Source organism: Somniosus microcephalus, chromosome 30 (assembly GCF_052327205.1).
Source record: "Somniosus microcephalus isolate GS21.2 chromosome 30, FLI_Smic_1.0, whole genome shotgun sequence".
Lineage (NCBI taxonomy): Eukaryota > Metazoa > Chordata > Chondrichthyes > Squaliformes > Somniosidae > Somniosus > Somniosus microcephalus.
The window spans coordinates 40,554,374-40,580,502 of NC_141016.1; the positions used below are offsets into that span (position 1 = coordinate 40,554,374).

The 26,129-nt window shown below is 45.5% G+C and overlaps 1 protein-coding gene across 2 annotated transcripts; it reads right to left on the reverse strand.

The window, feature by feature from the left end:
- Nucleotides 1-4,411: 4,411 nt before the first annotated feature.
- h2az2a (H2A.Z variant histone 2a) lies at nt 4,412-18,759 on the reverse strand. Of its 2 annotated transcripts, none has more exons than XM_085971360.1 (5): nt 18,654-18,759; nt 14,418-14,495; nt 8,653-8,766; nt 7,677-7,806; nt 4,412-4,765 (listed from the first exon to the last, which is right to left on the reverse strand). In XM_085971360.1, the coding sequence occupies exons 1-5, from the start codon at nt 18,654-18,656 to the stop codon at nt 4,704-4,706; spliced, it is 387 nt and encodes a 128-aa protein (XP_085827486.1). In that variant the 5' UTR covers nt 18,657-18,759; the 3' UTR covers nt 4,412-4,703. The 2 variants fall into 2 exon arrangements, with proteins under 2 accessions (XP_085827486.1, XP_085827487.1); XM_085971361.1 differs by lacking the exon at nt 18,654-18,759 and adding an exon at nt 18,538-18,644.
- Between the last annotated feature and the right edge of the window lie 7,370 nt (nt 18,760-26,129).

Here is a 26,129-nt window from a genome sequence, read left to right on the forward strand (position 1 = left end):
CGACCTGCACTTACCTTGCGCGCCGGCTGTTGTGCTTTGGGCCCCTGTGGAATTCCGATCCTGGGCCTCCTCCAACTGCCAGCGCGCAGTGCTTGCGTATCCCAGGGGCGCAGTTAGTTCGATGCATCCCCTGGGATCACATGGGCCACGGAGAGCCAATGGTAGCAGGGAATGCTTCATTCATAAGTTTGACAGGAAGGGCTGTCAAACTTATAAATACTATAAGCCCCAAAACATCACAATCCTCAAATAAATTTTTAAAAATCACTTTTTAAACTATAAATTACATGAAATAACTATTTTAAACAATAATTTAAATTTTTGAAAAAAATAATTTTATTTTCTAACAGGGCTAAAAAATAAACTTACCTTTCTTTAAAGTATTTAAAAATAATAAACCTGTGGAAAAAATGTTTTAATTTTAATTACTTCTCCACTTACCTTGTAAAAAGCAGGCCTTGCGACTGCTTTTTATGTGTAACTTGTGGAGACTTCCCCTCCCGGGAAAACCTGCAAAAAAAACGTAAGTTCGATGCGCACGCGCAACCTCTCCTGCGCACACGTTCGACTTCTGAACCCCTTCTTTTAGGGGAACAGAAGTGCCGGTTTCCCGCGCATGCGCAGTGCATGCAAGAAACCGGCACTTCCATTGGGCTTACGGGCGAGTACCCCGTGCGTTCTCACCCGTGGAGACCCGAATTTCTGGGCCAATATTTTAAAGCAAGATTTTTTTCTTTAAAGAAAATACTCCATTTATAATTTGCAAGGGAGTTTTTTCTGTACCCAAGAAATAAGTTTGGTATTCTTTTCCTTATAATGGAAGTCACCGGGCCACGTCCAAACTAATTGATTTAAGTTCAGTAGAGGTTAACTGAAACCCATTCACTACTTGACACAGCACTGACCAACAAGTGTATTGGATGGTAGTTTGATACTGTGCCAGCCAGGTCATTGTTCGGAGAACAGGTCAAGTTTGAACATTCTGATCAATGTTTGGTTCAATTATTTGGACTGAATCAGGCAATCCTGTGTAAACTGTTGGATTCCTAGTCACAAAAAAGCCAACAGGAGAGGCAGAGAGAGAAATAGCACTATCCGCACATCAGGAAACATTCAGGATGAACTAGATTTAGCAATTAAATCACAAAGACAAGGTTTTGCACCAATTGCTGCTTTAGCTATATAATGGATTCAATTACATTGGGAAAGTACAAATAATTACACCTGACTGGTATGTCAAAGAGTTGACAATTTCTACTACACAGGAACAGAAGAGCACAGATTTAAGTAACAAATAGGGATTCAAAAATGCAGATTTAGGAAATAAATTGTACACAAGTGACGATAATCAGAATCTACAAAATCTCCAACAGTTGCCGTTTCAATTTACCAGTTGTTGGGAGTGCTGATTTCAAACTGCACAGAAAAAATAGCGAGGTACCCAAGTAGTGCAAACCCTTGTTCCCACACAATCAATGCTGGGAAAGATTTTGCTATCCAATCAAACACAAGCATGGAAAATAATATGCCTCCACACTTCCCAAGAGTTCTGACAAAGGTCTCAAACCAGAAACATTAACCAGCCTTCTATAGTCAGTGCTGACAGACTTGCTCTGTACTTCTAATATTTTCTATTTTTATTACAGGTTTTCAGCTTTTCTTTTCACCTCTTCCCATCTGTCAATTTCCAGAATAGTGCTCTCTATATCAGTCCAATATTTCCATTTCCCATCCACTTAATGCCAAGTCAGTGCTGAATTAAAAGCTATTTTGTGCTACAAACCATATCCACCAGGTTGTAGCTGTCCAAACTTATGCTCAGGATCCAAAGTTTGAACAATCTCCTATCCACTTCCCCTAGAAGGCCCACACATGTCGAAGGAGAGAATAAACCATCAAGTCTCAGATGAGTGAAAATTTTCTCCAGCTTAAATGTAGACAAAACTGAAGCTGCAAGCTAATTTCAAGTGGTACAAAACCTGGGCATGCTGCTCAATCCCATTATCACTCCCACCAATCATCTTAACTTTGCGAAACCTCCATTGCCATTAACTAATCCATATCTTTATTGCCTCAAGCAATGTTCGCTAGCCAGCCACCCAACTTCCACTTTCAAACTGCAACTCACAGAATACTGCAGTCCTATGCCCCCATGCTCACTAGACGCTACTGGCACTTACGAACCAATTCAAGATCCTTACACTCACTTTCAAATCCTCCACAGCCTCACATCCTAACCCTATTATCCCCTCATGACTTATCTCTCCTGACATTCATCATTCGCCAACACGTTATGCCTTTATCCTCAGAACACTTTCCTGCGCGCCTGCTTTCAGAAGCCAAACTTATTTTAAAACATGCTTCAGTCACCTCAAGTTCAACTGCATTTAACTTATTTCTAATTCAGGACCCATTTAATTCTCCAGTCTGTAAAGTACTCTAGGACATTCTTGACATTAGCACTATACACTATGCATCAACAATTATAAAAAAGTACCAATTGATAAGACAAATGGTTTGCAGCCATTTTTCAAAAATTAGAAGCAAATTGAAAATTTAGGCAGAACTATTCCATGCGAAGACAAAATTGAACATCACTCACAGAACTACCGAAGCAAGCAATATAATGGCCGAGATAACTTGAAGAGGGATTTTGACGAGGAGAAAGCAAGTCCAACCCAATTTTAAAAAGCCTTAAAAAGAAACACGCTTGCTAGGCAAAGTACAGATGAGGGAAGCCATTTGTCCTTCTAACTAACCTTTCATAGAAACCCATCACTAGTCATGCCTACTGTACGCAGTTCTGGGTTCCATACTATAAAAAAGGACTTAAAAGCGCTGGAGAAAGTGCAAAAACGATTTCAAGGATGGTATCAGAAGTGAGAGATTACAATTACCAAAGACTGAACAAGTTGGGACATTTTTCTTTACAAAAGAGAACACTTAAAGGAGACCTGCTACAAGTTTTAAAAATTATTAATGATTTGGAATAGAAAGATATGCTGAAAGGCTGAGAGAAGTGGAATGGGAGGAGACCCGTGTGAAGTATAAACACCAGCACAGACTAGTTGGGCCAAATGGCCTGTTTCTGTGCTGGAATTCTAGGCAATAATTTCAAACTCCTCTTCAACTCAAGTTTTTGCCTTAAAAAGGAAATGACCAATGCACATTTGCCTACGTTCAGTTTTAAGTCACCTTTTCCAAATCAGTTATTTAATAACTGCAGAATGTACACAAATTATACAAAGTATGTACTGGTTATCAGTGCAGCACTGTTACAGCAAAACATTCTCAGTTACAATAGCTTTCACATTAGGAAAACAATAGCGCACCCTACTCAAGGCACTCAACTCAAATAGGACAAATATGAAAATCACATTGCTGGGCAGCATAGCCCCCAGAGCTACACTTCTATAAAGCCCGAACAAACTGGCAGTCCCACCTCTGTTCCATAAGTAAGAGCAGGAATAGGCCATACAGCCCCTCGAGCCTGCTCCGCCATTCAATAAGATCATGGCTGTTCCGTGACTCGAGAAAATACAGCACGAGCTACAGTAATTAAATCATGGAGAATGTAATCCCGAATAACAGTTTTCTGTGGGCTCATTCGAAGGACAAGGGTAGTAACCCCCCCACCCCCACCCCCCAATCTCAGAACCAAGCCAAGCATTCAGCGTAAAGACACAATTATATATAAATTCTCAAGTAGTGGAAATTTTGCACTGCACAGGGGGTGCTGCATCACAGAGCAGTTAAATGCAGGCTGACGCTTACAAGGTAGAGACAAAGTCCATTGTGTAGGACACTAAAATCAAAAGGAATAGAAGACAATGATAATTAAGTAATGATTAGATGGTGCCAGGTTTGGGGTTTTAAAAAGCTACAGATTATAGACGGCTGAGCTAAAGAGTTCTATAGATTTGAAGTCTTGGGAAATCTGGGTCTTGACTCATTGCTAAAGTACATGTAAGCTGGTATTTCTTCTCATTACTGCAAAGATCAGAGCACTAACCATAATAGTACTGATGAGAGACATGGAACAAGTTAATTCATCTGGTATGTGGCACAGCAAAGAAATTATCTGAGAAGAATCTTGGCCTTACCACACAATGCAGAAGCAAAACCATGAGATTTGTTGCTACTGACAGACCGAGTAAGTGGTGAAATCAAGTACAGGCTTCAAAATGTATCGACATTAAAACCACAGATAAATTTATCGCCCAAACCCACCAGCCTTTAGTCATTTAATTCAGTTAAAGAATTTTTTTGCAATTTAACTACTCTTAAGTATTGAAAAGCCAATTGTATAAAATGATTACTTTGAAGGACAACACTACTTGCCCAATTGCTTCCAACCTTCCCTGGTAATTACTTCAATAAACTTTTGAAAGGACACACGGTAAACACAAGATTTTTAAAAAATGGTTTTATGAATTGTTTTATTGTATAAAACACACTTGTGTAAGCTAGTAGTTGACAAACTGCTGTATTTTCTAGTTATATTTTCATACAACTTCAAATCTAAACTGTAAGACATACAAACGGGTCTCAGATTATATTGAACACTAAAGTCATCTCCTAAAACTCTTCCATTTTATTTTAACTACTCTTTTTAAAAAAAATATGCCAAGTATCCCCAGGTTTCTTCTGTCCAAATTACAGTACGACAGTAGGGAGGAAGAGGGTAGGTTCAAAACTGGGTTTTATGCAGTTTTCTGCTGTCCCTTCTTCCCAATCAGAGACTTGTGGATGTGGGGGATCACACCTGTAAGAGAAAGCAAAATAAAATGTACAACTCCAATAACTGAGTATAGCTTCAGCAAGTTTATGCACAGTACAGGAAACTCTTTGGTATCCGGCACACCGGCATGTTGCCGGTTGATCAAAAATTCTGGATGACGGAGAGGGTTATCTACCGAGGCTATTTTTAACAAAGAAATTTTTTTTTAAATCAAGAAATGTGCAATATACAGTAATTGGGTACTCACCTACAGAATGTTGTGTTAAATGGATGGTGGAAGATGCTTGATTAAGTACAGTACTGCCAGTTGAGGGTAATGCAATGCAATGACTACCAGCAGCGTGGGAGACACCCAGTACCCCTGTAAAATGGCGGATCAGAAGAGACTACTGGCAGCGCGGGAGAGTCAGACTCCTGTTATTGAGGTGTTCCGACTTCCGACAGCACCAGGAAGCCGAATAGTGGCAGTTTGGAGAACTACCCCCACTGACTATCTCGACCACCGCGGGAGACTCGGACTCTGCAACATTGCCGGTTATTGAGGTGTTGTTTTCGGAGTGAGCATTTTGCCAGTTAATAGAGAATTCCGGATATTTAGGTGCCGTTTAAACGAGAGTTTCCTGTATTCATCCCCCCCCACAGCCTGAGACTGCCCACCTCCACGATCCCCTTCTCAAAATGATCATTCTGGGAGATGGGAATGTCTCCCTCCATAGCTTTAAAAGTAGGCCAACATGTGGCAGTTAAAACTGAACACTATGGACAATAAGCAGCTATTATGGGAACAAAATCAGATACAAGCTAAAAAAAATTACAACCATGGTCTAATATTTTATATACATGAGCCCCCCTACTGCCCCATCGGTATTTCTGTTAGTGAAAATCAAGCATCTCCCATAGATTATTTGAAACATCTATGTTGAGAACTTCAGGTTGAAGCCCCTCCATGACTTATTTTACAGGGAAGGGCCTCCTGCATACCATAGGAAGGCCATTGCAGACTAGCCTGCCCAGGAACTGATGGAGCTGCTCTACTACATGAGCAAACTTTTCCTGTGATACGCCACTGTGGGGAGGGGACAGGAAAGAGAAAGCAGAGTAAAGAAACCTGAATAAATCTTTGTGCACCTAGAAAAAGTTAATTCTTCAGAAAAATATCTTTCAAAGCTTCGCCCCTCAAGATACCAACTTGCTGAGGTACAGTTCCAAAGCCGCCTGCCACCCTCCAGTACCTAACCCAAGCAATCACACTTCACATAAGGAGCTTAGAGAATGTACTTATTGACAAGCTATTCAATTAGAATGGGCATTAAAGCAGAGCCTCATTTTGTCCTCACTGGACATTCAGGAGTATATTTTTCATAAGGGATAGCAACCAGAAGTAGGGATTCTGATGATTTCCCTCCATTACAAAATGAGCCTTCCCACCAGCAACCAGTGCAGAAATCAGCTAATGGCATAGACGAGGGATCTGCCTGGTCTTCATAGTTCTGTTCCACAATGGGCAAAATGAACAAAAGGTTTGCGCCACTTCCCTTCCTTAAGTGAATGTGTCCCTTCAATATTGTGCTATATGTTTCATTATAATTAAGTTACTATATACACCAAATGAAAGATTGGGTAAGCACACAGCACCGAGCAGACAAAGCTCCAGGTCGAATCCATTAGTCAGGGTGGCCATTCCTTTAGGTAAAGTAACTCCCTGCTAGAGACATAGGTGTATGGATGTTGAACAAGTACAGATCAAGCTGAACCATAATGCCCTCCTCACCATCCATGGCACTCACTGACATTCACCAAGTGTAAGCACCTGGTTAGATATTGGAGATCCAGTGCTTATTAAAATCATATCCAATGCAAGTCAACTTAGAGAAGGGATATAGGAAGAAAAAACCAATACCACTACACTGAATTATCACTCAGCAGCTACAGTGTGCACACTTTTATAAAAAAAACTAACCTGAACTAATCACTAAGTTTCTGTTTTTTCACACTAAGACAGACATCTGAAACTTCACTGAATTGTTATTGCTCTTCGAATACAGGACCATTCAGGTGATGTGAAAGCATTAATGTGCTGTGACCAATGCAAAAGAGCCATTCTAAACACGCTGATGTACCCAAAGTAGAGTGAATAGCATGCATAACCATCAGCAAGATTCTGATCTAAGAGAACATCTATTTGACACCCTATTTGGTGTTATTAAAAACTAGCAGACAATGCACCCACCACCAACATGTCAAAGGCCAGCTCAAGAGCAACAGGATGGCTACCCACCTTTTTGTGGAACAGTGTGCAATACTCAAGAATATACAACAAAGCAGCTCATCAATGCAGAAAGTGCAATGAGTTTTTAAGAACGTTCTACAATTTAGTCAGTCAATAATTTAGACCAACATTAAGATCGAATTCAGAAATTCTCCATTAAAAAATCCCCCCCCCCCCCACCCCATATGTGTTGACTGTATAATCCCAACAATGTAGTTAATGAAGTAAAAAAAAAATCAGCACAATTAACATCCACCGTCAATGGCAGAATAGAGATGAAGCGTTAGGTAATGCAAGATAACTAAAAGTTCTGAAGGTAATGCAAGTTAACTAAAAGTTCTGAAGTAACTTAAGACTCCAAAGTGCCTGCATCACCTTAACTGTGTTCCCCCCTCCAGAAAGTTTACAGCAGATCTTAGCGATAGAACCTTCCCTTAAATTGCTCAGTTTCAGCTACATAATTATATTGAATACTTGAACTGTAATTCAGAAAAAAGCTCAAAACAATACCCCAAAACTACAACAGCTCATTAAGTTTTGCTCCTTTATGAAAAATATATCTTGGCTGTAGCATGTCTTATGCAAATCAAATGTCCATCTCAGCTCTATTCATGCACATCAGCAGCTCCTCTGAAACCACTACTTCTGTAGCAGGTTAACACGTACCTCCGCCAGCAATGGTTGCCTTGATCAACGAATCCAGCTCCTCATCACCTCGGATGGCCAACTGCAAGTGACGTGGCGTGATGCGCTTTACTTTCAGGTCCTTGGACGCATTTCCTGCCAACTCCAACACCTATGGGATATCAAGTTAGCAAGATAGTTTTAATAGTTCTTTTGTTTACAGCTTCTAAATAGATTAAAGCTAAAATTGCAGCATCTATATACTAAAATACGAATTCCAAGAGCATTAAGTATTTGTTTTGGCAACACAGGGTTTGTTGCGAGTAACACAAGATTCGAAGCAGGCCAAGGTTCCCAGATTTCCAAGTTTCAGGAGTTCCCTCCACATGGTCAACTCCCTCCCTGCATTCAGAAACTCCCCCTTTGGCTCCCCATCCTAGCTTTGCTGTGTCCATCTGCTGCCCCTTATGCTGAAGTCCACTGTATCCCTTTCGTCCTCCTGTATGTGAGGATCACTATGCAAGTTACTGTACGCACTTTCAAAACCCTCCATGGCCTCACCCCGCCGTATATTTGCACAAGCACTCTGCTCCTAACAAGCTTCTCCTCATCGCCCGCACCACCATTGGTGGCCAGTCACTAAGCTTATGCTTCTGGAATTTCCTGCCGAGTTATTTCTGTCTTGTAATATCCTACCCAGTTGTTGAAAATCTCTCCTAGAGCCTTTGATTCTCTTGCCTCAACTGGATCCATTCTCTCTGCTCCTTGGGATACACTTTGTTGTTCCTCACTAAGCTGCTTTAAGTCTTCTTGCAGATGAAGAATGCTATAGAAAGGCAAGTTTGTGTAAATATCACTTGGAGTAGTTTACATTAAGGTAGTCAGGAACGTCACCAAACCAAAATCAGCAACACAGGCAGGTCATTTGTAGCCTTGATTTTAGTCACACTCTTCTCATCCTAAACCAAAAAGATTGTGTCCAGTGTTTGAAATACAGGTCAACTCCATCATCACCTACCTCAGCAGTGAGATACTCAAGGATAGCTGCACTGTACACTGCAGCTGTAGCACCCACCCGTCCATGGCTAGTGGTACGAGTCTTCAAATGCCTATGAATACGACCTACAGGAAACTAAAAGAAAGAATACCAAGTGAAACCTGTCAGCCTAGTCAAAAGGCACAAGAGTGTATACATCCTATGCAAGGAATAAAACCCATTTATACATCATCCATTGCTACACAGTTCTTCCAGTCCTAATAAAATATATGATTAGACCCATAGCTTAATATGCAAACCAGAGGTATTTAAGCATGAGAAGTCTATTTTTCTTCAAAAATTGGCTGCTAAATGTCACTTCTAGTTTCTCCAACTGCCTCACCCTCAAATCTCGAGCCCAAGTTTCTCTCCTGAAGATAACTCTTGCTGGAGTAATTGTTCCACAGGTGGTGACAATGAATCTCATCCAAAGCTTTTGGACTGTTAACAGAAATCCTGGCTAATTGCCTCTGCTATTTCATCTAATGATGGTTCCTCCTCAAACCCAAGTCACAAATGCAAATTAATTTCTGCAGGCTTTGTAATTGATTTGGACTGCTGTTGCATTATTTTAACCTCATGTTTAAACATTTCACAAAATTCGGTTTCAAAGGTTTGCCACTTTCACTGCTTTGAGTAATCCAAAAGGAAGGCGCACAAAAAACCCTAATCATTTTGTTAAACAACATTTACTGTTAATGTTCAAATGCTTAACTACCTTCCAATGGTCATTCCTTCTATGCAAAACCCCTTGTATTTCTGCACCATTTCACGACACTGAAGATGGGTTACCTTTATAAAAACACTGGTTAGCTGGAGTATTGTGTCCAATTCTGAGCACCACACTTTAGGAAGGATATCAAGACATTGGAGAGGGTGCAGAGGAGATTTACTAGAATGGTACCAGGGATGAGGGATTAATTATGTGGCGAGACTAAGAAACTGGGATTATTCTCCAAAGAGCAGAGAAGATTAAGGGGATGGGTTAGGAGGGTTTTTGATAGTGGAAACATAACACATAGGGAAAAACTGACAGGAGGGTCAGTAACCAATCAGAGGACATAGATTTAAAGTAATTGTCAAAAGAACCAGAGGGGAGATGAGGTGAAATGTTATGATGAAATGAGTTATGATCTGGAATGTACTGCCGGAAAGGGTGGTGGAAGCAGTTTCAATAATAACCTAAGGGAATTGGATAAATACTTGACAATACTTCCTGCCCAGATTCCCAACATTCACCGAGTTCAAACTACTGGGAGCTTCTCTGGACACAGAAAAAATGAGCAAAGTAAACCAATTTTAACCATTTAAAGGGCAGCAGGTGCACAGATGTCACTCATACCAACTAAAAAAGTGAATCAAAAGTGCCTTATAACACAGTGGGAGCGTTAGATGGAGTGCCTAACATTCCCCATTTAAACACTGAAATTAACAGACATTAAAGCGCACTGCATCCTGGTAGAAAGTACATCCATATATTATTTTATTACACCTTGTGCTAAATCCTGCATCACCTCAATTTCAGAAACGAACACTAAAAATAAGCACAGGAACCTCATGGCTATCCACGGGATGCCCACTGAAGATTTATAAGTAATTCTACACTTAAACAATAAACAAGCAATTCAACAAAATTAAATCCCCCCCCTTCCCCCCCAACTCTCTTCCTGAAGGCATTGCCTTCACTCTGGGGTGTGATTCCCCAGTAGACTTCAGTAACTCATTCAACTGGGCATTCCTCCTGCAAAAGCCCTAGAAGGATACATGGCTGCAAGGGCATCATCCAACATTCACAGAGGGGGTGGAAAGGGGAGGAAAAATCCTAGCCCCTTTCACTTTCTTGTGCCCAGGGGCCAGGAGACCAATTATAACAGACCTATCGTCATCTTGGGCGAGATCAACTAACCCAGCACAGACTGGGAATCAAACCGGGAAGCTTTCCGATGCGGCTCGCTGTCAATTGTTTGATAATGCTCCCGTGAAGCACCGTTGAGGCGTTTTACTATGTTAAATGCAATTTGCTATTCATCTACATGGTTTAGCTACTCACTGGATAAATTCACTGACCAAAAAGGGCGAATCAGTCATGTTCAACCATGACTGAACAGCCCGAGTTTATATGTGGACAACTTTGTGCATTATGACAAGTTACTACAGGAAACTGTGCGTTATCCGGAGGCTAAATGTCCGACAAGCTCGAGCCACCGGCAAAAATCAGGAGCCGTTTTGTTAGGTTTTTTTCCTTCTCGTGGCTTTCCCCCCCACCCCCCCCAACAGTCAGGCTCTGCAAAGTCTCTGTAGCTTAGCAACAGCTTCAGAGAGGCGCTTCCAAGGTACGGGCTGACTGTTTAGAAGCTGTTGCTAAGCAACAGTGTTTGTTGTCAGATACGGAGATGAAAAGCTCCGTATGCTTCAACATTAACGCTGGTGTGTCCGGCAGTTTTGAGGGAACGGCAACAGCTCGGTCCCGTCGGTGCCGGATAGCACAAAGTTTCCTGTAGATTGTTTTTTTAATCTGTACGTTTTTTAAATCTGTACTAGGTTTAAGAAACGATTTCTAATAACAACGATTACTTAATACATCAATTTTAGCTCATGCCAAGATATCAGATCCACACTTGTTCATTACTGAACAGATGATGAAGACTGGTAAAATTATTTGAAAATGGAAGCCCATAGGATGATGCCAAATTTCAATCAGCTCTAGATGACTTCTACAATACCTTCTTTCAACCCTATTTTCAGATTAGCTGACAATTCATTAGCCACATCCCAGAGTCAGGGCCGGGGGAGGGAGGAATCGCAAGAGTTCTGCAGCCTATAATATGCTACCTTCTGTCTCCCCTCTCCAAACTTTACAAAGCTTCAGGAACTATATACAAAACAAACAACGCTACCCAAAGTACTTGAGCCAAATATGAATGTTTGCTGAAGAAAAACAATCCAACAAAAGCACCAACATAAGCCCATGTCAACTTTCATTCATGCAACATTTTACAGTTAGTGCACAGAATTCTCCGCCCTCAGTAACACAAGGTTGGCGAGTAAGCAGCCGAGCGGCAGAAACCGCAAACATCCCACTTCTGATGCGAGTTAGCTGATCTCAGCCGAGACAGCAGGTGTTCTACAACTGACCGTAGGAAGGGGGGAAACGAGACAGTTTTGTGGCTACTCATCAACACTATGTTGCCAGGATAATGGTGACAGAAGGGTGAGAATCACTAATGTTGCACAGCCCAGCAAGGCAACAGGGAGTGACAAACTCTCTGGGTTTTTCCTCTTCTCTCTCCCTCGAGGTGTTGGACTACTTATGTATGGATCAATTGGCACCCTTCAGGACCTTGACAGTGGCAATTACTCACCAATTTCTAGATAGTGATCAGGAAGCTTATCATTATCCAGCTATTTAAAAAAAATATATAATTGGTTATCTGGATGTGGGCAGCAATGGCAAGGCTGCATGAGAATGTGGTGACTGGACTTCGCCTTGAACTTTGCAGCAGGCACAGTGGTATACAGCTGGGTGGGAGTGGCCCAGGGAGTTCTCAACATTGACTCCAGAAAGTCTTATGGCTTCTGGTCAAATAAAGTCATGGAAACCTGATTACTTTACGCGCTGCTCCCCCATTCCTCCATACTGAACATTACCTGGAGGAAGCAAAAACACAGATGTACTTTGAATGGCTTTGTTGTCCTGCTGCCTGAGCTGGTCATGTCCTGAAGGGCAAAGCTGCCAGATTGGGATTGTCAGGTGATGAGGGTACGTCTTGTGCTGGTGGTCTCTTCTCCACAGTAAAGGTATTCTCCATTGGGTAGAGTGGCACTACTACTGTGCTAAGTGGAACAGACAAAGGACTGATCTAGAAGCCCAAGACTGGATAGCCGTGTGGCACTATGGACCACCAGAAATGTATACCACCACAATCTAACTCATGGCTTGGCAGAGCCCCCCCCTCATCAATGGGGAGGGTAGAAGGATGTGCCAAAAGCAGCACCAGGCACACCTCTGAATTAGGTACCAACCTAGTGAAGTTAAAACACAGGACTACCTGCATGCTAAAACTCTAAAAAGCAACAGGCTAGAGATAGTGCTAAGCAGATAAAGCCGAAGGCCTAGAAATTGACTATAGCCCCGTTTGGGGCGCCAGCCTCGCCAGGGTGCTAAAAGTAGCGCCCCGGAAGCATTCGCGGCCGCCCGCCGGAAATTCAGTTGGAGCGCCCCAAAGGGAAGCGCGGCGCTACTGGAGGCGGCCCGCATCCCTCTTGGGGCGCTGCGACTGAATATCGTTGCGCAACGCGCCACACGCTGCGGCACGTCGCGCTGCGGTACTGCAGGCCTTCCTCCCCTTCTTAAAGGGGAGGGGCCTTGTTCAGCGCGATCTGGGGCCCAGCTGGGCCCCGAGGATCGCAAGTGCCGGCACCGAGAAGTGCCGGGCTCTTGGAACGCAGCCAGCACTCCGCGGGGGGGTGGGGGGCGGTTCAGGAGGCTGGGGACAGGAGCGCAGAGATGTGCTGGCAGGCGGCCAACAACAAAAATGGCCGCCCCGCACCTCTCCTTTAATTAGCGTCTCTACCGCCGCAGGTAGGCCACCCTGAACCGGTCGCACATAGCATCCGGCGGTAAATCAGGGGGCGCTTCCAAATATCACGGCCGGGGCGTCAGCGGGGCGCTGCGCACACCGATTACGTCATCGGTAGCGGCGCCATGCTAACGGCTAGCGCCACCACTAGCGTCCCGCTGAATTTAGCGGGAGGCACGGACAGTGGCGTGCGACCCACTTAGCGCCCTCTTAAGGCGCTAACGGGTGGCGCAGCCAATTGAATTTCTAGGCCGAAGTGTTTGCAAATATCTTTAGCCAAAAGTGCTAAGTGGACGACGCCACTTGATCTTTTTCCCCTAGATCCCTATCGTCATAGATGCCAGTGTCCAGCCAATTCAGTTGACTGACATTAAGCAGCTTAGCGTTCTGGACAGTGAAGGCTTTGGGCTCTGACAACATCCCAAATGGAATGAAGACCTGTGCACTAGAATTAGCTGCCCCACTAGCAAAGCTATTCCAGTGTCGCTGGTATCTGCCCAACAAAGAGGAACATTAACCACCAAAAACAGGATAAATCTAATCAAACCAGCTGCTGCTGCATCAGCCCTTTTGCAGTCATCAGTAAAGCAATAGGTAGGAGCATTAGTAGTGCCATTAAGCAACACCTAATTGTCAATAACCTCACTGATGCTCAGTTCAACTTCTTCTAGAAACACGCTGCTCCGGAACTCATTGCAGCCTTGAAACAGACATGGATACAAGAGCTGAATGCCAGAGGGGAGGCAGGAATAACCATCCTCGACATGCAGCATCTTAACTAGTATGGCATCAAGGAGCCCCAACAAAACGGAGGTCAATGGGAAAACCGTCGAGTGGTTGGTGTAGTACCCGACATGTTGGGAAGATCATTATTTGCTGGAGGCCAATCATTGCTGCAAGTTCTTCAGGGAAATGCCCTCAGCCCAAATTATCTTCAGTTGTTACATCATAAAGGTGTAGAGCTGTTTGCTGATGATTCCAGTGAAACCCTGAGGGCATTTTTAAAAAACGTTAAATGTGCTTATTAAATGCAAGTTGCTGGTGTAGAGAACGCATTCATTTGCCTTTTTAGAAGTAGCATCTCAATTATTTGGAGGCAGAGTCCCAATTCTGAAAACACACCCATATCTGTACTCTTGTCAAATCCATTCTGAACACAAAGCCTACCTGTAATCCTGCTCTCTGAGAGCGGGAAACTGCTTTAGCCTTGGCCTTTCCCGAGTCCTTCCCAGCTTTCCCACCAGCCTGTCAGAGAGAGAGAGAGAGAAAGATAAATAGACCATCAACACAAATTAAACTTCGACAGATCTAGAAAAGCCTCCAACACTTGCACAAATAAAGGACAGCTCTACTATTGAACATTTTTAGTTTACAGGGATGCAATGGGGCTGCTAAAAAAAACTTTTAATACAGAATTTCTCTTGTATGCAGTTGATCATCAGCAAAATCATCAAATTGTCTCATGATAATGTATTCTGGCTTCACGTTAGATCAGCGAGACCCACATTAATATTACAAATGCCCAATGACTATAAATTTGTATAATCTGAAAGTAGGAGCATTTATATTTAGTGTTGATCAGTATAGACAATTAAAAAAAAAAAACATGTTAGTGCTTTAGAAAGACACAAGATCCATTTTAATTCTCACTTGAGACATCACATGATGCAAATTCAACATTTCCAGTTGAAGTAGCAGGCAGTACTCCAGAACTAAGCTGGAAAGCAACTGCATTGAACACTCGAAACAATTTTATAAACTCAGAGCAACCTCTTTATTGGGCTAAGCAAGAATTTAACAAACGGAGAAAAGTTAGTTATTCAAACCCCCCATTCAAGGTAGACAGAACGCCGTTTAATTATGCAACTGCTGGTACTTCACAACTGAAGAGACATGTGACATACTGGTCCAGTCTTCCAAATTTAATAAAGTATTCAAGAAATTTAGGAAACAAAAAACGTGTAACGAACTTTTAAGACAATGAGCCTACTTTCAACACACTTTTAATACTACTTCTGTAACGATGTACGTTCACAAGATTAACCAAAACTTTGGTTCTCAAGTGCACTTCTGCCTCAAAAACCAGCAATCGAAACTTGGATTTACTGATCCGAGTATTGTCTGGCCTATGAACAATTATATACTACTCTCAACATGTGTTTGGGATGCAAGTAACTAACATCTGAAATGGGATTTTGAACATAAACCAGCATCCAACCCTAAGCAAGTCACACATTGGTTTTGAATCTACCGTTGATTGCCAAAAGGCAGCAATAAATTGTTGTACACCAGAAATAGTTATAGCTAGGTAGTTTGTTCAGTGGCTGGAGTTATCCAGTTCAAATACCACAATTAGATCTTCATTTTTTGATTAGCCGGCACCACTTACGGTAGCAGCATCTGCAAGTTAAATAATGCCAAATAAATGTACTGCAGTTCAATGTTTTTAATCAGTCATTTAGCATAAAACCAGACTAATGCATCTTCAGCCAGTCAATGCCAACCTTCCTCTAGATCAGTCACAAACGCAAGTCTAAATCATCCACGTGTCTACTAGTCTGGAAACTGGACAATGCAGGTGGCCAAGAATCCATCTGCTTGGACACAACTGCCATTAGTGACTCTACCAAAGAACACATCCTTAATCCAAGTGAATGTAGCTTTAAATATTATATAAAAACTTGTGACAAATACAAATAGCTCGATAGCGATAAATTCCCTCACATGAACCCTTTAGGCATATTAGAATAATTGAAGTTGCAGAAGATTCCCACCCTCTCAAATACAGTGCACTGTTGACACTTCATTTGAATTATCTGACAATTCAAATGTTTATTCCTGTTTTATGATATTGCTTGGTTTAAGTTACTGTGTATTTCAAAAAAGTTTACGCACGTTAACACTTCAACTCATCAGGCGTAGACTGTTTAAAAAAAAAAAAAAAAAAAAATTGAAAATACTCTATACACTTGAAACTGGGCTGACACCCAAAACAAAAATGTCAACCCAATCCTTGTAAAAATGAAGGTTTGGTTATCACCTTGTAAGCTTCATCAACAAAATCTCCCCATTTGTAATTTTTTAGTAGCTCTGCCAAATATTTTGCTAAACATTAAATCAAATGGATCAGAATAAGGTACTTTTGCAATTAAACCAGTCTGGAATTGTGTGTTATTTTTTTTTTAAAGAGTTGCACTGGTGTTCAAAAAAATCGAGAAAGTACTTGAGTGAATAAGACAGGTAACTTCATACAGTCTTTGTCCGATAATTATAAATTATCTGTAAGTTAATCAAGTCTGAATTTTTAGCGACTGCAATTTCAGTTAGTGGAACTGTTCAATTTGAATAGTTGCTTGCAATAAATATGGTCACCAAATGGGGTCAGCACTAAAAAAAAATCACATCATATATCGGGTATCTACAAAATGTCAAATTAAGGATAGGCAATGAAAGCTGCGCTCAGTGACAAGCCCAAGCCTCTTGCACCCAGAGGCCAGCCTCACTGAGCAAGGAAGGACAGCGCTTCCCGCCAGCTCACCTTCACTCACACACCATACAGCAACAGAGCGAGAGCCAGAACTGGCAGAGAAGAAAGGCACGGGGAAACCATACCCGGGCCAGGCGCCCGGTAATGGGTACCCGGGCCAGGCGCCCGGTAATGGGTACCCGGGCCAGGCGCCCGGTAATGGGCACCCGGGCCAGGCGCCCGGTAATGGGCACCCGGGCCAGGCGCCCGGTAATGGGTACCCGGGCCAGGCGCCCGGTAATGGGTACCCGGGCCAGGCGCCCGGTAATGGGTACCCGGGCCAGGCGCCGGGTCACGGGTACCCGGGCCAGGCGCCCGGTAATGGGCACCCGGTAATCGGTACCCGGGCCAGGCGCCCGGTAATGGGTACCCGGGCCAGGCGCCCGGTAATGGGTACCCGGGCCAGGCGCCCGGTAATGGGTACCCGGGCCAGGCGCCCGGTAATGGGCACCCGGGCCAGGCGCCCGGTAATGGGCACCCGGGCCAGGCGCCCGGTAATGGGTACCCGGGCCAGGCGCCCGGTAATGGGTACCCGGGCCAGGCGCCGGGTCACGGGTAACCGGGCCAGGCGCCGGGTCACGGGTAACCGGGCCAGGCGCCCGGTAATGGGCACCCGGTAATCGGTACCCGGGCCAGGCGCCCGGTAATGGGTACCCGGGCCAGGCGCCCGGTAATGGGCACCCGGGCCAGGCGCCCGGTAATGGGCACCCGGGCCAGGCGCCCGGTAATGGGCACCCGGGCCAGGCGCCCGGTAATGGGCACCCGGGCCAGGCGCCCGGTAATGGGCACCCGGGCCAGGCGCCCGGTAATGGGCACCCGGGCCAGGCGCCCGGTAATGGGCACCCGGGCCAGGCGCCCGGTAATGGGCACCCGGGCCAGGCGCCCGGTAATGGGCACCCGGGCCAGGCGTCCGGTAATGGGTACCCGGGCCAGGCGCCCGGTAATGGGTACCCGGGCCAGGCGCCGGGTAATGGGTACCCGGGCCAGGCGCCGGGTCACAATACCCGGGCCAGGCGCCCGGTCACAATACCCGGGCCAGGCGCCGGGTCACAATACCCGGGCCAGGCGCCGGGTAATCCAGCTTCCATCACTCACTCCCGTCAGGAGTGGGAGAAAAAGGAGGGAAAGTAACTCCCTACAATTCATTCATGCAAATAAACCAATGACCACAGGACGCTTTTAAACACACCCCGTCTCAGCTTACACACAGAAAATCAAATACACACACAATCTTATATAGTTGAGTGAAAAATATACTTTTAAGTGGGTGAAGTGCAAGAGAGAGAGAGAGAGAGAAGACGATTTTGGAATTTTCCCGAGTGTTTCTGAAATCTAAAGCAGACGGCAATAAATAAAAGGGCCAGCAGAGCACGCACCCGGAGCCAGACATCCCCGTGTATAGAGCGAGAGCCCGGGCCCGGCACCCAGACCCAGACTGGGCGGGCAGCGCAGACTGAGACTGGGCGGGATTCGGGCGCGGGGGAATCGGAGATCGGGCGGGATCGGGGCCGGGAAAGCGCAGATCGGGCGGGATTCGGGAATCGGAGATCGAGCGGGGCCGGGAGGCGGGGTGACGCGCGCTCACTCGGCGTCTGTCAAAAAGGCGCGAGCTGCTGCCCGGGGGTGGGGATAAAAATGTCCTGAACCGCCCGCCCGCCGGTGAGGTGATAATGTGGAGAGCCGCGCCGAGCCGGAGCAGCACAGCCGCTATCCGCTCACCCCTGTCCTCCCGCTCTCCCTCCAGTCCCCCCCGCCGCTCACCATCTTTCGCTCCTGTCAGGCTCGCTCCCTCTCCCCATTCCCTCTCTCCTCCGGCCTCACCATCTTTCGCTCCCCAGCCTCTCACTCTCCCCAGTCCCTCTCTCCCCCGGCCTCACCATCTTTCGCTCCTGTCAGGCTCGCTCCTCGCGCCCACTCTTCCCTCAAACAATAACCGACACTGCCCGCCGTCCCGCCCACATCCGGGGCCCCGCTGCCCCGCCAAGCCCCCGGCCAATCGCCGCCCCGCATACTCATTCAAACCCGCCAGCCGGCCAATCGCCGCCACTCTTCTTTTAACGTCCTTTTCCCCCTTGTCAACGGCTTTTTTTTTCACGCGGCGGTTTTGACAGGAATTCGTTTGATAAAGGATTATTTTTCTTGCTTGTAAATTCAAATGTGCTTATTTCGCTCGACAGCAATCTAACTGTGGGATGCAACCAAAAAGAGAAAAGCCTTTATTTGACATATGAAGCATGACCAATCGGACTGGAGCTTCCAGTGTCCCGCCCACCCCATGGTATTATATACTTGTCGATAAAATGATTGTATTATATTTATTTAAACACACTGGTTAATACATTATTATTTTTTCGCCTGCTTCTGATGAAGCTGAAAACAGCGAAGCTACTTTAGTGAGCAGGGTTTGGTCAAGGAGGTGGGCAGTCGTCGTGTGATTGACGGCGGAACTGACCACTCAGGCTGCGCAGCGTTTAATTGACAGCTCCAGCAACCAATCAGTAGGCGGAGCCCCCGGTCAACGCCGCGCCTTCCGTTAGCAACGGGAGATGGCAACGGGCAGTGATTGACAGCGGCAGGAACCAATTCACAAAGGGAATGGCAGCTTAAACACAGTTTGAAGCTCATTTTGAAAAACAACAGCGTATGTTTGCTTACATTTGCATCCTGTATATGCAACTTTTACAATTTGCTCTCAAATTTGTTCTTGTCCGTTCTGCAGGATAAGCGCCTATCCATTGCTTGATATATAGCAGTTTATAAATACCACCTTGCAATGGTTGATTATTAAATCAGTGCAAGGCAATGAATTACAGGTTTAAGTGTGTGGTATTCATGTGCCTTTGTGGGTATTTGCATTAACTTCGTGGCCGCAGAGTAAACAGGTGGTCCCTCAACAGGTGGTCTTTAAACAGGTTGCACCATACGCTCCTCCCAGTTGGGAGCTGTGCATAAAGAATAAGTAAGAGGGTTTATGGACTTCAAGATACGTCACATCCACACCATTTCCAAAGGCAAAGAGTGATGAGCTTCCTGACATGTTTACACTTGATTTTATGCATGATGCTTTGCTGTCATTTTCATTAGAATCATAGAATGGTTACAGCATGGAAGAAGGCCATTCGGCCCGTCGAGCCCGTGCCGGCTCTCTGCAAGAGCACTTCAGCTAGTCCCACTCCCCCGCCCTTTCCCCGTAGCCCTGCAAAATTCTTTCCTTCAGATACTTACCCAACTCCTTTTTCAAAGCCGTGATTGAGTCTGCCTCCACCACCCTTTCAGGCAGTGCATTCCAGATCTTAGCCACTCGCTGCGTAAAAAAGTTTTTCTTACATCGCCTTTGGTTCTTTTGACAATCACCTTAAGTCTGTGCCCTCTGGTTCTCGACCCTTCTGCCAATGGGAACAGTTTCTCTCTATCTACTCTGTCCAGACCCCTCATGATTTTGAACACCTCTATCAAATCTCTCAATCTTCTGTGCTCCCAGCTTCTCCAGTCTATCAACATAACTGAAGTCCTTCATTCCTGGAATCTGTACATTCTTCACTTTGTATACCTTGTTTGTATCTCTGGATAAAGAAGTTTCTCCTGAATTCCCTATTGGATTTATTAGTGACCACCATTCAATGAGATCAAGGCTGATCTGCACCTCAACTCTATTTGCCCACCTTTGCTCCCTATCCCTTTATACCCTTATCCAACAAAAGGTGAAGAAGTGCTTCTTTATTTCAGTCCTGAATGGCCTGGATCTAATTTTAAGATTATGCCCCCTTGTTCTGGATTCCCCCAGAGGAAATATTTTTTCTGTAGCTCCCCTATCGAATCCTTTTATCACTTTAAACACCCCGTTGTTCCCAGGTTGTTATTCTGACTTAAAACTCCCATCAAGAGTATTGCGATTCATGGGGTCACCACTCCACTCCCATTGCACATGTTTATCCCGCTGGATGTTAACCCAGTACCCAGAGGTTGGAGCTCTGGTCTCCTGCTCGCCGGGACTGTCTGGAATTGGGCTCGAACCCATAACCTTACAACTCGGAGGCTCCTTGATGGCTTAGTGGGTTAAATATAATACTGAGCCATACAAAGCAGACATTCCAAAATTGGAACCCTGAGTTAGATAATCTCAGCCAAGGCAACAATAAAGGCACAGCAAATGACCTCACTGCCCTTGGGTTGTTGGTGAGGAGAAAATCAAGCAGAGTTTTGGGCTCCTGATCACAATCCAGTTACTCTTGCTGTATGCCATTATTGACACCTGGAGGAGTTTTTTTTTTACATCAACCTTTTACTGTAAGAAATACTGTCACGTATCTGTGCTCTGGGACATTAGCTATTGCTATCGAGACTGTCTTTCAACTGGCTAAAGTTCTACATTAAAAACCCACATTAACAAGCACCTGCCCATATTTTGAATGTAACTAAAACTCGGTGCACAGCTGCTGGATAAGACAGGTCTGAGTAGCGCTTGGACAGTGAAGCTAAGAGACGGCATGGAAACACAGGGTTGCGGTGGACAGTTCCTGAAAGCACAGGCTGACCCAGGCTGCTGCTAGCTCGCCAGACAGATTAGCTGGGAGTGTCACTGCTGCGAACAACTGGCCATTGCCACAGGAACACTGAATGGAAATCGCTAGGCAAGAAAATGGAGGTCGAGATGGCGTTGTGGAGACCTGGCCCAGGGTACCTGACAGACTCCACAGTTTCTGTCCACCCTCGACCTCTGAATCAAATCAAACCCATCTGGAAAAATTCCTTCTTTTACATGTTCATGTTTCCCTTCAATCCTTTCCTCTTTCAAAGCTGCCGATTCTTATTTAGGTAACAACTCAACAGGTGCTGGCCATACTCAGTCCCTTGCCCAGATGCCCTTTCTTCATGTGTGAGTGTCGGCTGGCTATTCGTTCATAGGTGGCATCACAAATGAATCCGACTGATTCTGTCCTCACTCAATGTTCACATATGCACTTTCCAACAGAGATTACTGGAGGCCGTGGAGCAGGGACCCTGGTTAATATTTCCCTCTCTGACCCGGGTGGTGGGGGAGGGGGATGCTGAGGCCACATGTAATGCCCTATTTTGAACTATTTCTTCACTAATCTGAGTTCAATACATTACAAGGCATTGCTGCCCTCACCAACAAACATACAGCTCATCCCAAGAAATAATTAGTTAGAAGCATACTGGGACGATTTTCAGTCCCGTTTTAGGGCGATTGCAGCGAAGCACTGATCGCCCGTTTCCCACCATGATTTTGGAGCGGGTGGAAAACTGGCGAGCAGCATTCCTTATGTTGAAACTTATAAAATACTGACAGGACTAGACAGACTAGATGCAGGAAGGATGTTCCCGATGGTCGGGGAGTCCAGAACCAGGGGTCACAGTCTAAGGATACGGGGTAAGCCATTTAGGACAGAAATGAGGAGGAATTTCTTCACCCAGAGAGTGGTGAACCTGTGGAATTCTCTACCACAGAAGGCAGTAGAGGCCAATTCATTAAATATATTCAAGAAGGAGTTGGGTATATTTCTTAAGGCTAAAGGGATCCAGGAATATGGGGAGAAGGCAGGGACCGGGTACTGAATTTGGATGATCAGCCATGATCTCATTGAATGGTGGAGCAGGCTCGAGGGGCCGAATGGCCTACTCCTGCTCCTATCTTCTATGTTTCTATGTTTCCTGCCCAAAAGAGGCGAGAGCCTACTTACAATATGTAAATTGGCACCCGACACTGTATTTAGAATCCAGTGCAGTTCTGGTCTACCTCTGGACGTGTTCCACACGCTTTGCCCAGTGGAACTGAGTGTTGAGCGGCCTTAAAGGGACCACTGCAGGCTGTTCATAAAAAAAGCTTTGTCAATGCTTTTTGTGAGGCCAGGAGGGGCATCTCCTGCCCCACAAAAACCTTCCCATCATCTGCTGGTCCCTCCATGCCCCCCTCCCCCCACCCACCATATTCCCTCCCCTCCAATTTAATGTTCCACTTCCAGCTCAGCTCCACACTGGAGCCACCGGATTTCCCGACCCCGCCCCGATCAGTGAGTCCTGTCAGCACTGGTTTAACGCTGGCAGCTCACTGTTATTGTAATAAGGCCTTGCCATGAAAAAAGTTGGGGCCTCACATCAATGTCGTCAAGCGGGCATAGTGGACATCTCCCCTCTACGCGCTAATCAAAAATGGCCCCCACTTTGCCTCTGCACCAGCTCTATGGCCTAATCCTGGTATAGCCCCTCAAGTCCCCTGCCTATCAGGGGCATTGTGCACAAGTTTCTGTTGTAATAAGTTAGGTTAAGGTTAGCATTTAAGGGATGGCTCCCAAGTGGCATCATGCAACTGATGTAATAGATCTGCTGGGAGCACACTGTTACAGTGCAGGCAGGGGTTTTAAGGTTCTGCAGGCAAGTAATTCCTGTTAGGAGTGTTGGCAATCGGTAGATACAGAATTAGTGAACCTCTTAACAGTGCAGTGTGAAGGATGACTTGTTCAGCTATACACTTGAGACGGTGGACAGTGTACTGGTGTCCACGGTGCACAAAACATGAAAGGAAGAATGGCTGGTGTGTGACTTTGACTGCCCTTGCCAGTTCACTGAGCCTTTTCCAGTACTCGTCTGCAATTCTGGGGGTGAGAGGGCTGCCACTCAGTGTCACTGCCACCTCCCTCCACACGGTCCACGAGACACACTTGCGAGGGTCCCTCCCCTGGGCTCCCAGCATTCTTTACCGCATCTCATCCAGGAATGTCTAAAGTTCGGCCTCATTAAAATCTTGGGCTCTTCTTTTCTGCCTCTTTCCAGTGCCCTGATTCCTTCTTTGAGTGCCTCTGCCTGCTCCTCCAGTGGTAGGCACCCTTTAAAAGTTCCTCAAAGCCTCACATGGGCCATCTGCCCACAGCTACCTAACAGTCAACCAAGGCTTGCAGAAAGTTTACTGCTTACCTGGTGCTCCCCCAGCTTGCTGCTGAAATCTTCAGCCATTCTAGATGGTTTAAAGGCTCTACTTTAAATTTCCAACCCGTTCTCCTCAGCGCAGTACTCCATTGTTACACAGGAGCTTTATTCAGCCAACGCCAGTGGGGATGCAAGTACGCTCACCCTGCAATTTATGGTGGGGGTCAGCGCTGGAGTGGGTCGGCGCTGGAGTGGGTCGGCGCTGGAGTGGGTCGGCGCTGGAGTGGGTCGGCGCTGGAGTGGGTCAGCGCTAGAGTGGGTCAGCAGGCAGAAGCCTGGCTCAGCAGCAAATGGCCACAAGGAAGGTCAGGTCAGATCTCCAGTCTGTTACAATTCAATCAGTCGTCGTCGTACGTGTCTTCACTCTGTTCCCTTTGGAGAACTGTATGAAGTGGTGGAAGGATTTCTGGCCACGATTAACGCTCCTTCCGTGACCGTAACCATCTTCGTACCAGCCATTAGGGTGGTTAGTCCTATGGCGGGAGGGTTTTACGGGCTCCCACAACCCATACGAGGGGGCCACCCACACCCACGGACGCAAGTATCCCGCTGGATGTCAACCCAGAATTTAGAGCCGGAGCTCCGACTCCACTTGCCGGGACTGTCTGGAGCGGGGTTCGAAACCCTACGCCTTCTGGCCCAGCGGTGGGGATGCTACCGCTATGCTAAAGGCCCACTCCCATTCAATCAGTGTATTGCCTACTCTTCTACTAGTTAGGCAGTGGCATTTCCTGGCAAGATTTCAGTGAGAAATACAGGAATTGTGACTACCTGTAGAGGTAACACTCAGGCAGATTTATAACAGCCCTGTTAAACACTCCTGATCCACAGGAGGAGAGGTTAGATTTGAAGTAAGCACCTTGCTGTACACAGAGAGGCACTGTTGCCTCACACACAAACAAGGGATTGTGAGAGGACACACAGACCATAATGGGATCTGACCCAACACACACTGCTCATTGCTGACAGATTCTGTCAGCGTTAATGCAAAGAATTGGTTGTGTGTTTAACCCCCTCAGGCATGTTTAAATTCTGGGAATGGGGTGGATCATTCACAAAGGGTTCAACATCCTCAGTTGATACAGCGACAGAAAGGAAATTACATTTTTAATCCCATGTATCCTTTTTCTTTATTATGAGCCCATTCTGTTATAAAGCAGCAATTTTTCTTTTCCCCCAGCTTTCTTATCCAAAACTCTCTGCTAACTCGCACCAAGTCCTATTCTCCCATCATCCCATTGCTCCCTGACCTCAGATTAAAATTCTCATCCTTGTTTTCAAATCCTTCCAAGGTCTCACCTCTCCCTCTCTGTAACCTCCTATAGCCCTACAACCATTCGAGATTTCTGCGCTCCTCCAATTCTGGCCCCTTGCGCATCCCTGATTTTCAGCGCTCCACCATTGGTGGCTGTGTCTTCAGCTGCCGAGGCCCTAAGCTCTGGAATTCCCTCCCTAAACCTCTCTGCCTCTCCACCTCTTCTCCTTTAAGATGCTCCTTAAAACCCACCTCTTTGTCCAAGCTTTTGGTTGCCTGTCCTTACGTGGCATCAATTTTTGTCTAGTTATGCTCCTGTGAAGCACCTTGGGACATTTTACTACATTAAAGGAGCTATATAAATGCAAGTTGTTGTATTTTTTCTCCTCCTTTCCCAGGGTTGCTGGTTCCTTGATGCGTTTGGTTCCACAGTCACCCTCTGGTGCCTCACCCAAGCGACTATTCTTTAGGTGTGAGCCCAGAGTGTCGGCAGGAGGTTCTAACCTGGGGCCACTGAAGGGCAACCGAACCTGCTCCTATGCTCACCCAACATTTACCGCCGGGTCACTGGATAATGATCAGGAGCAGGCCGATTTTGCCCTCTCTAACCCGGGGCGCTGAAGCCAAACACTGAGCCCCAGCTGATAATCAGCGAATAGCTCATAGCGAGGATTGATCCTGGCCTCTCCTGCTCTGTGTGGCTCAGTACCAAACCAGCTGCGACTTTTACCGAGTCATCGGCAGGAGCCTCAAGCAGAAAGTTCAATATCAGATGGGCCACAACGGTGCAGAACAAATCGCTCCCACACCAATTAGCAAAAGACATCAAGGTATCAACAAAATAAAATCAGCATTTTGGACAGATAGTGAGGCAAATACAAACAATTCAGATACGTTAAAGATAAACCAAAGAAAAGGAGGGGGCATTGATTCAAACTCTCCATCCATGTTCCATGCTTTCTGGTTAGCAGCTGTTGGGAATCCTGTAGCTTTAAAATCTATTTTTCTGGTGTAATAATATATAAAAAGTTTATACTTCTCAGTAACGTTTTCAAGGGGTTAATCTGCCATCAGGAAACAAATGTGTGTTAGTCCATATAAGGAAATGTTTGTTTTGGGAAGTCTCCATAGAACAGGTGCCTGTGAGAGACGG

Excerpts from the sequence above, each read along its gene's own strand:
- h2az2a (XM_085971360.1), bottom strand. Across the intron at positions 8,767-14,417 it reads CTCAGAGAGCAGGATTACAG|TTTCCTGTAGGTCGTATTCA; the intron begins GTAGGCTTTGTG and ends TCTTTCTTTTAG. Across the intron at positions 4,766-7,676 it reads GGCAACCATTGCTGGCGGAG|GTGTGATCCCCCACATCCAC; the intron begins GTACGTGTTAAC and ends TTTCTCTTACAG.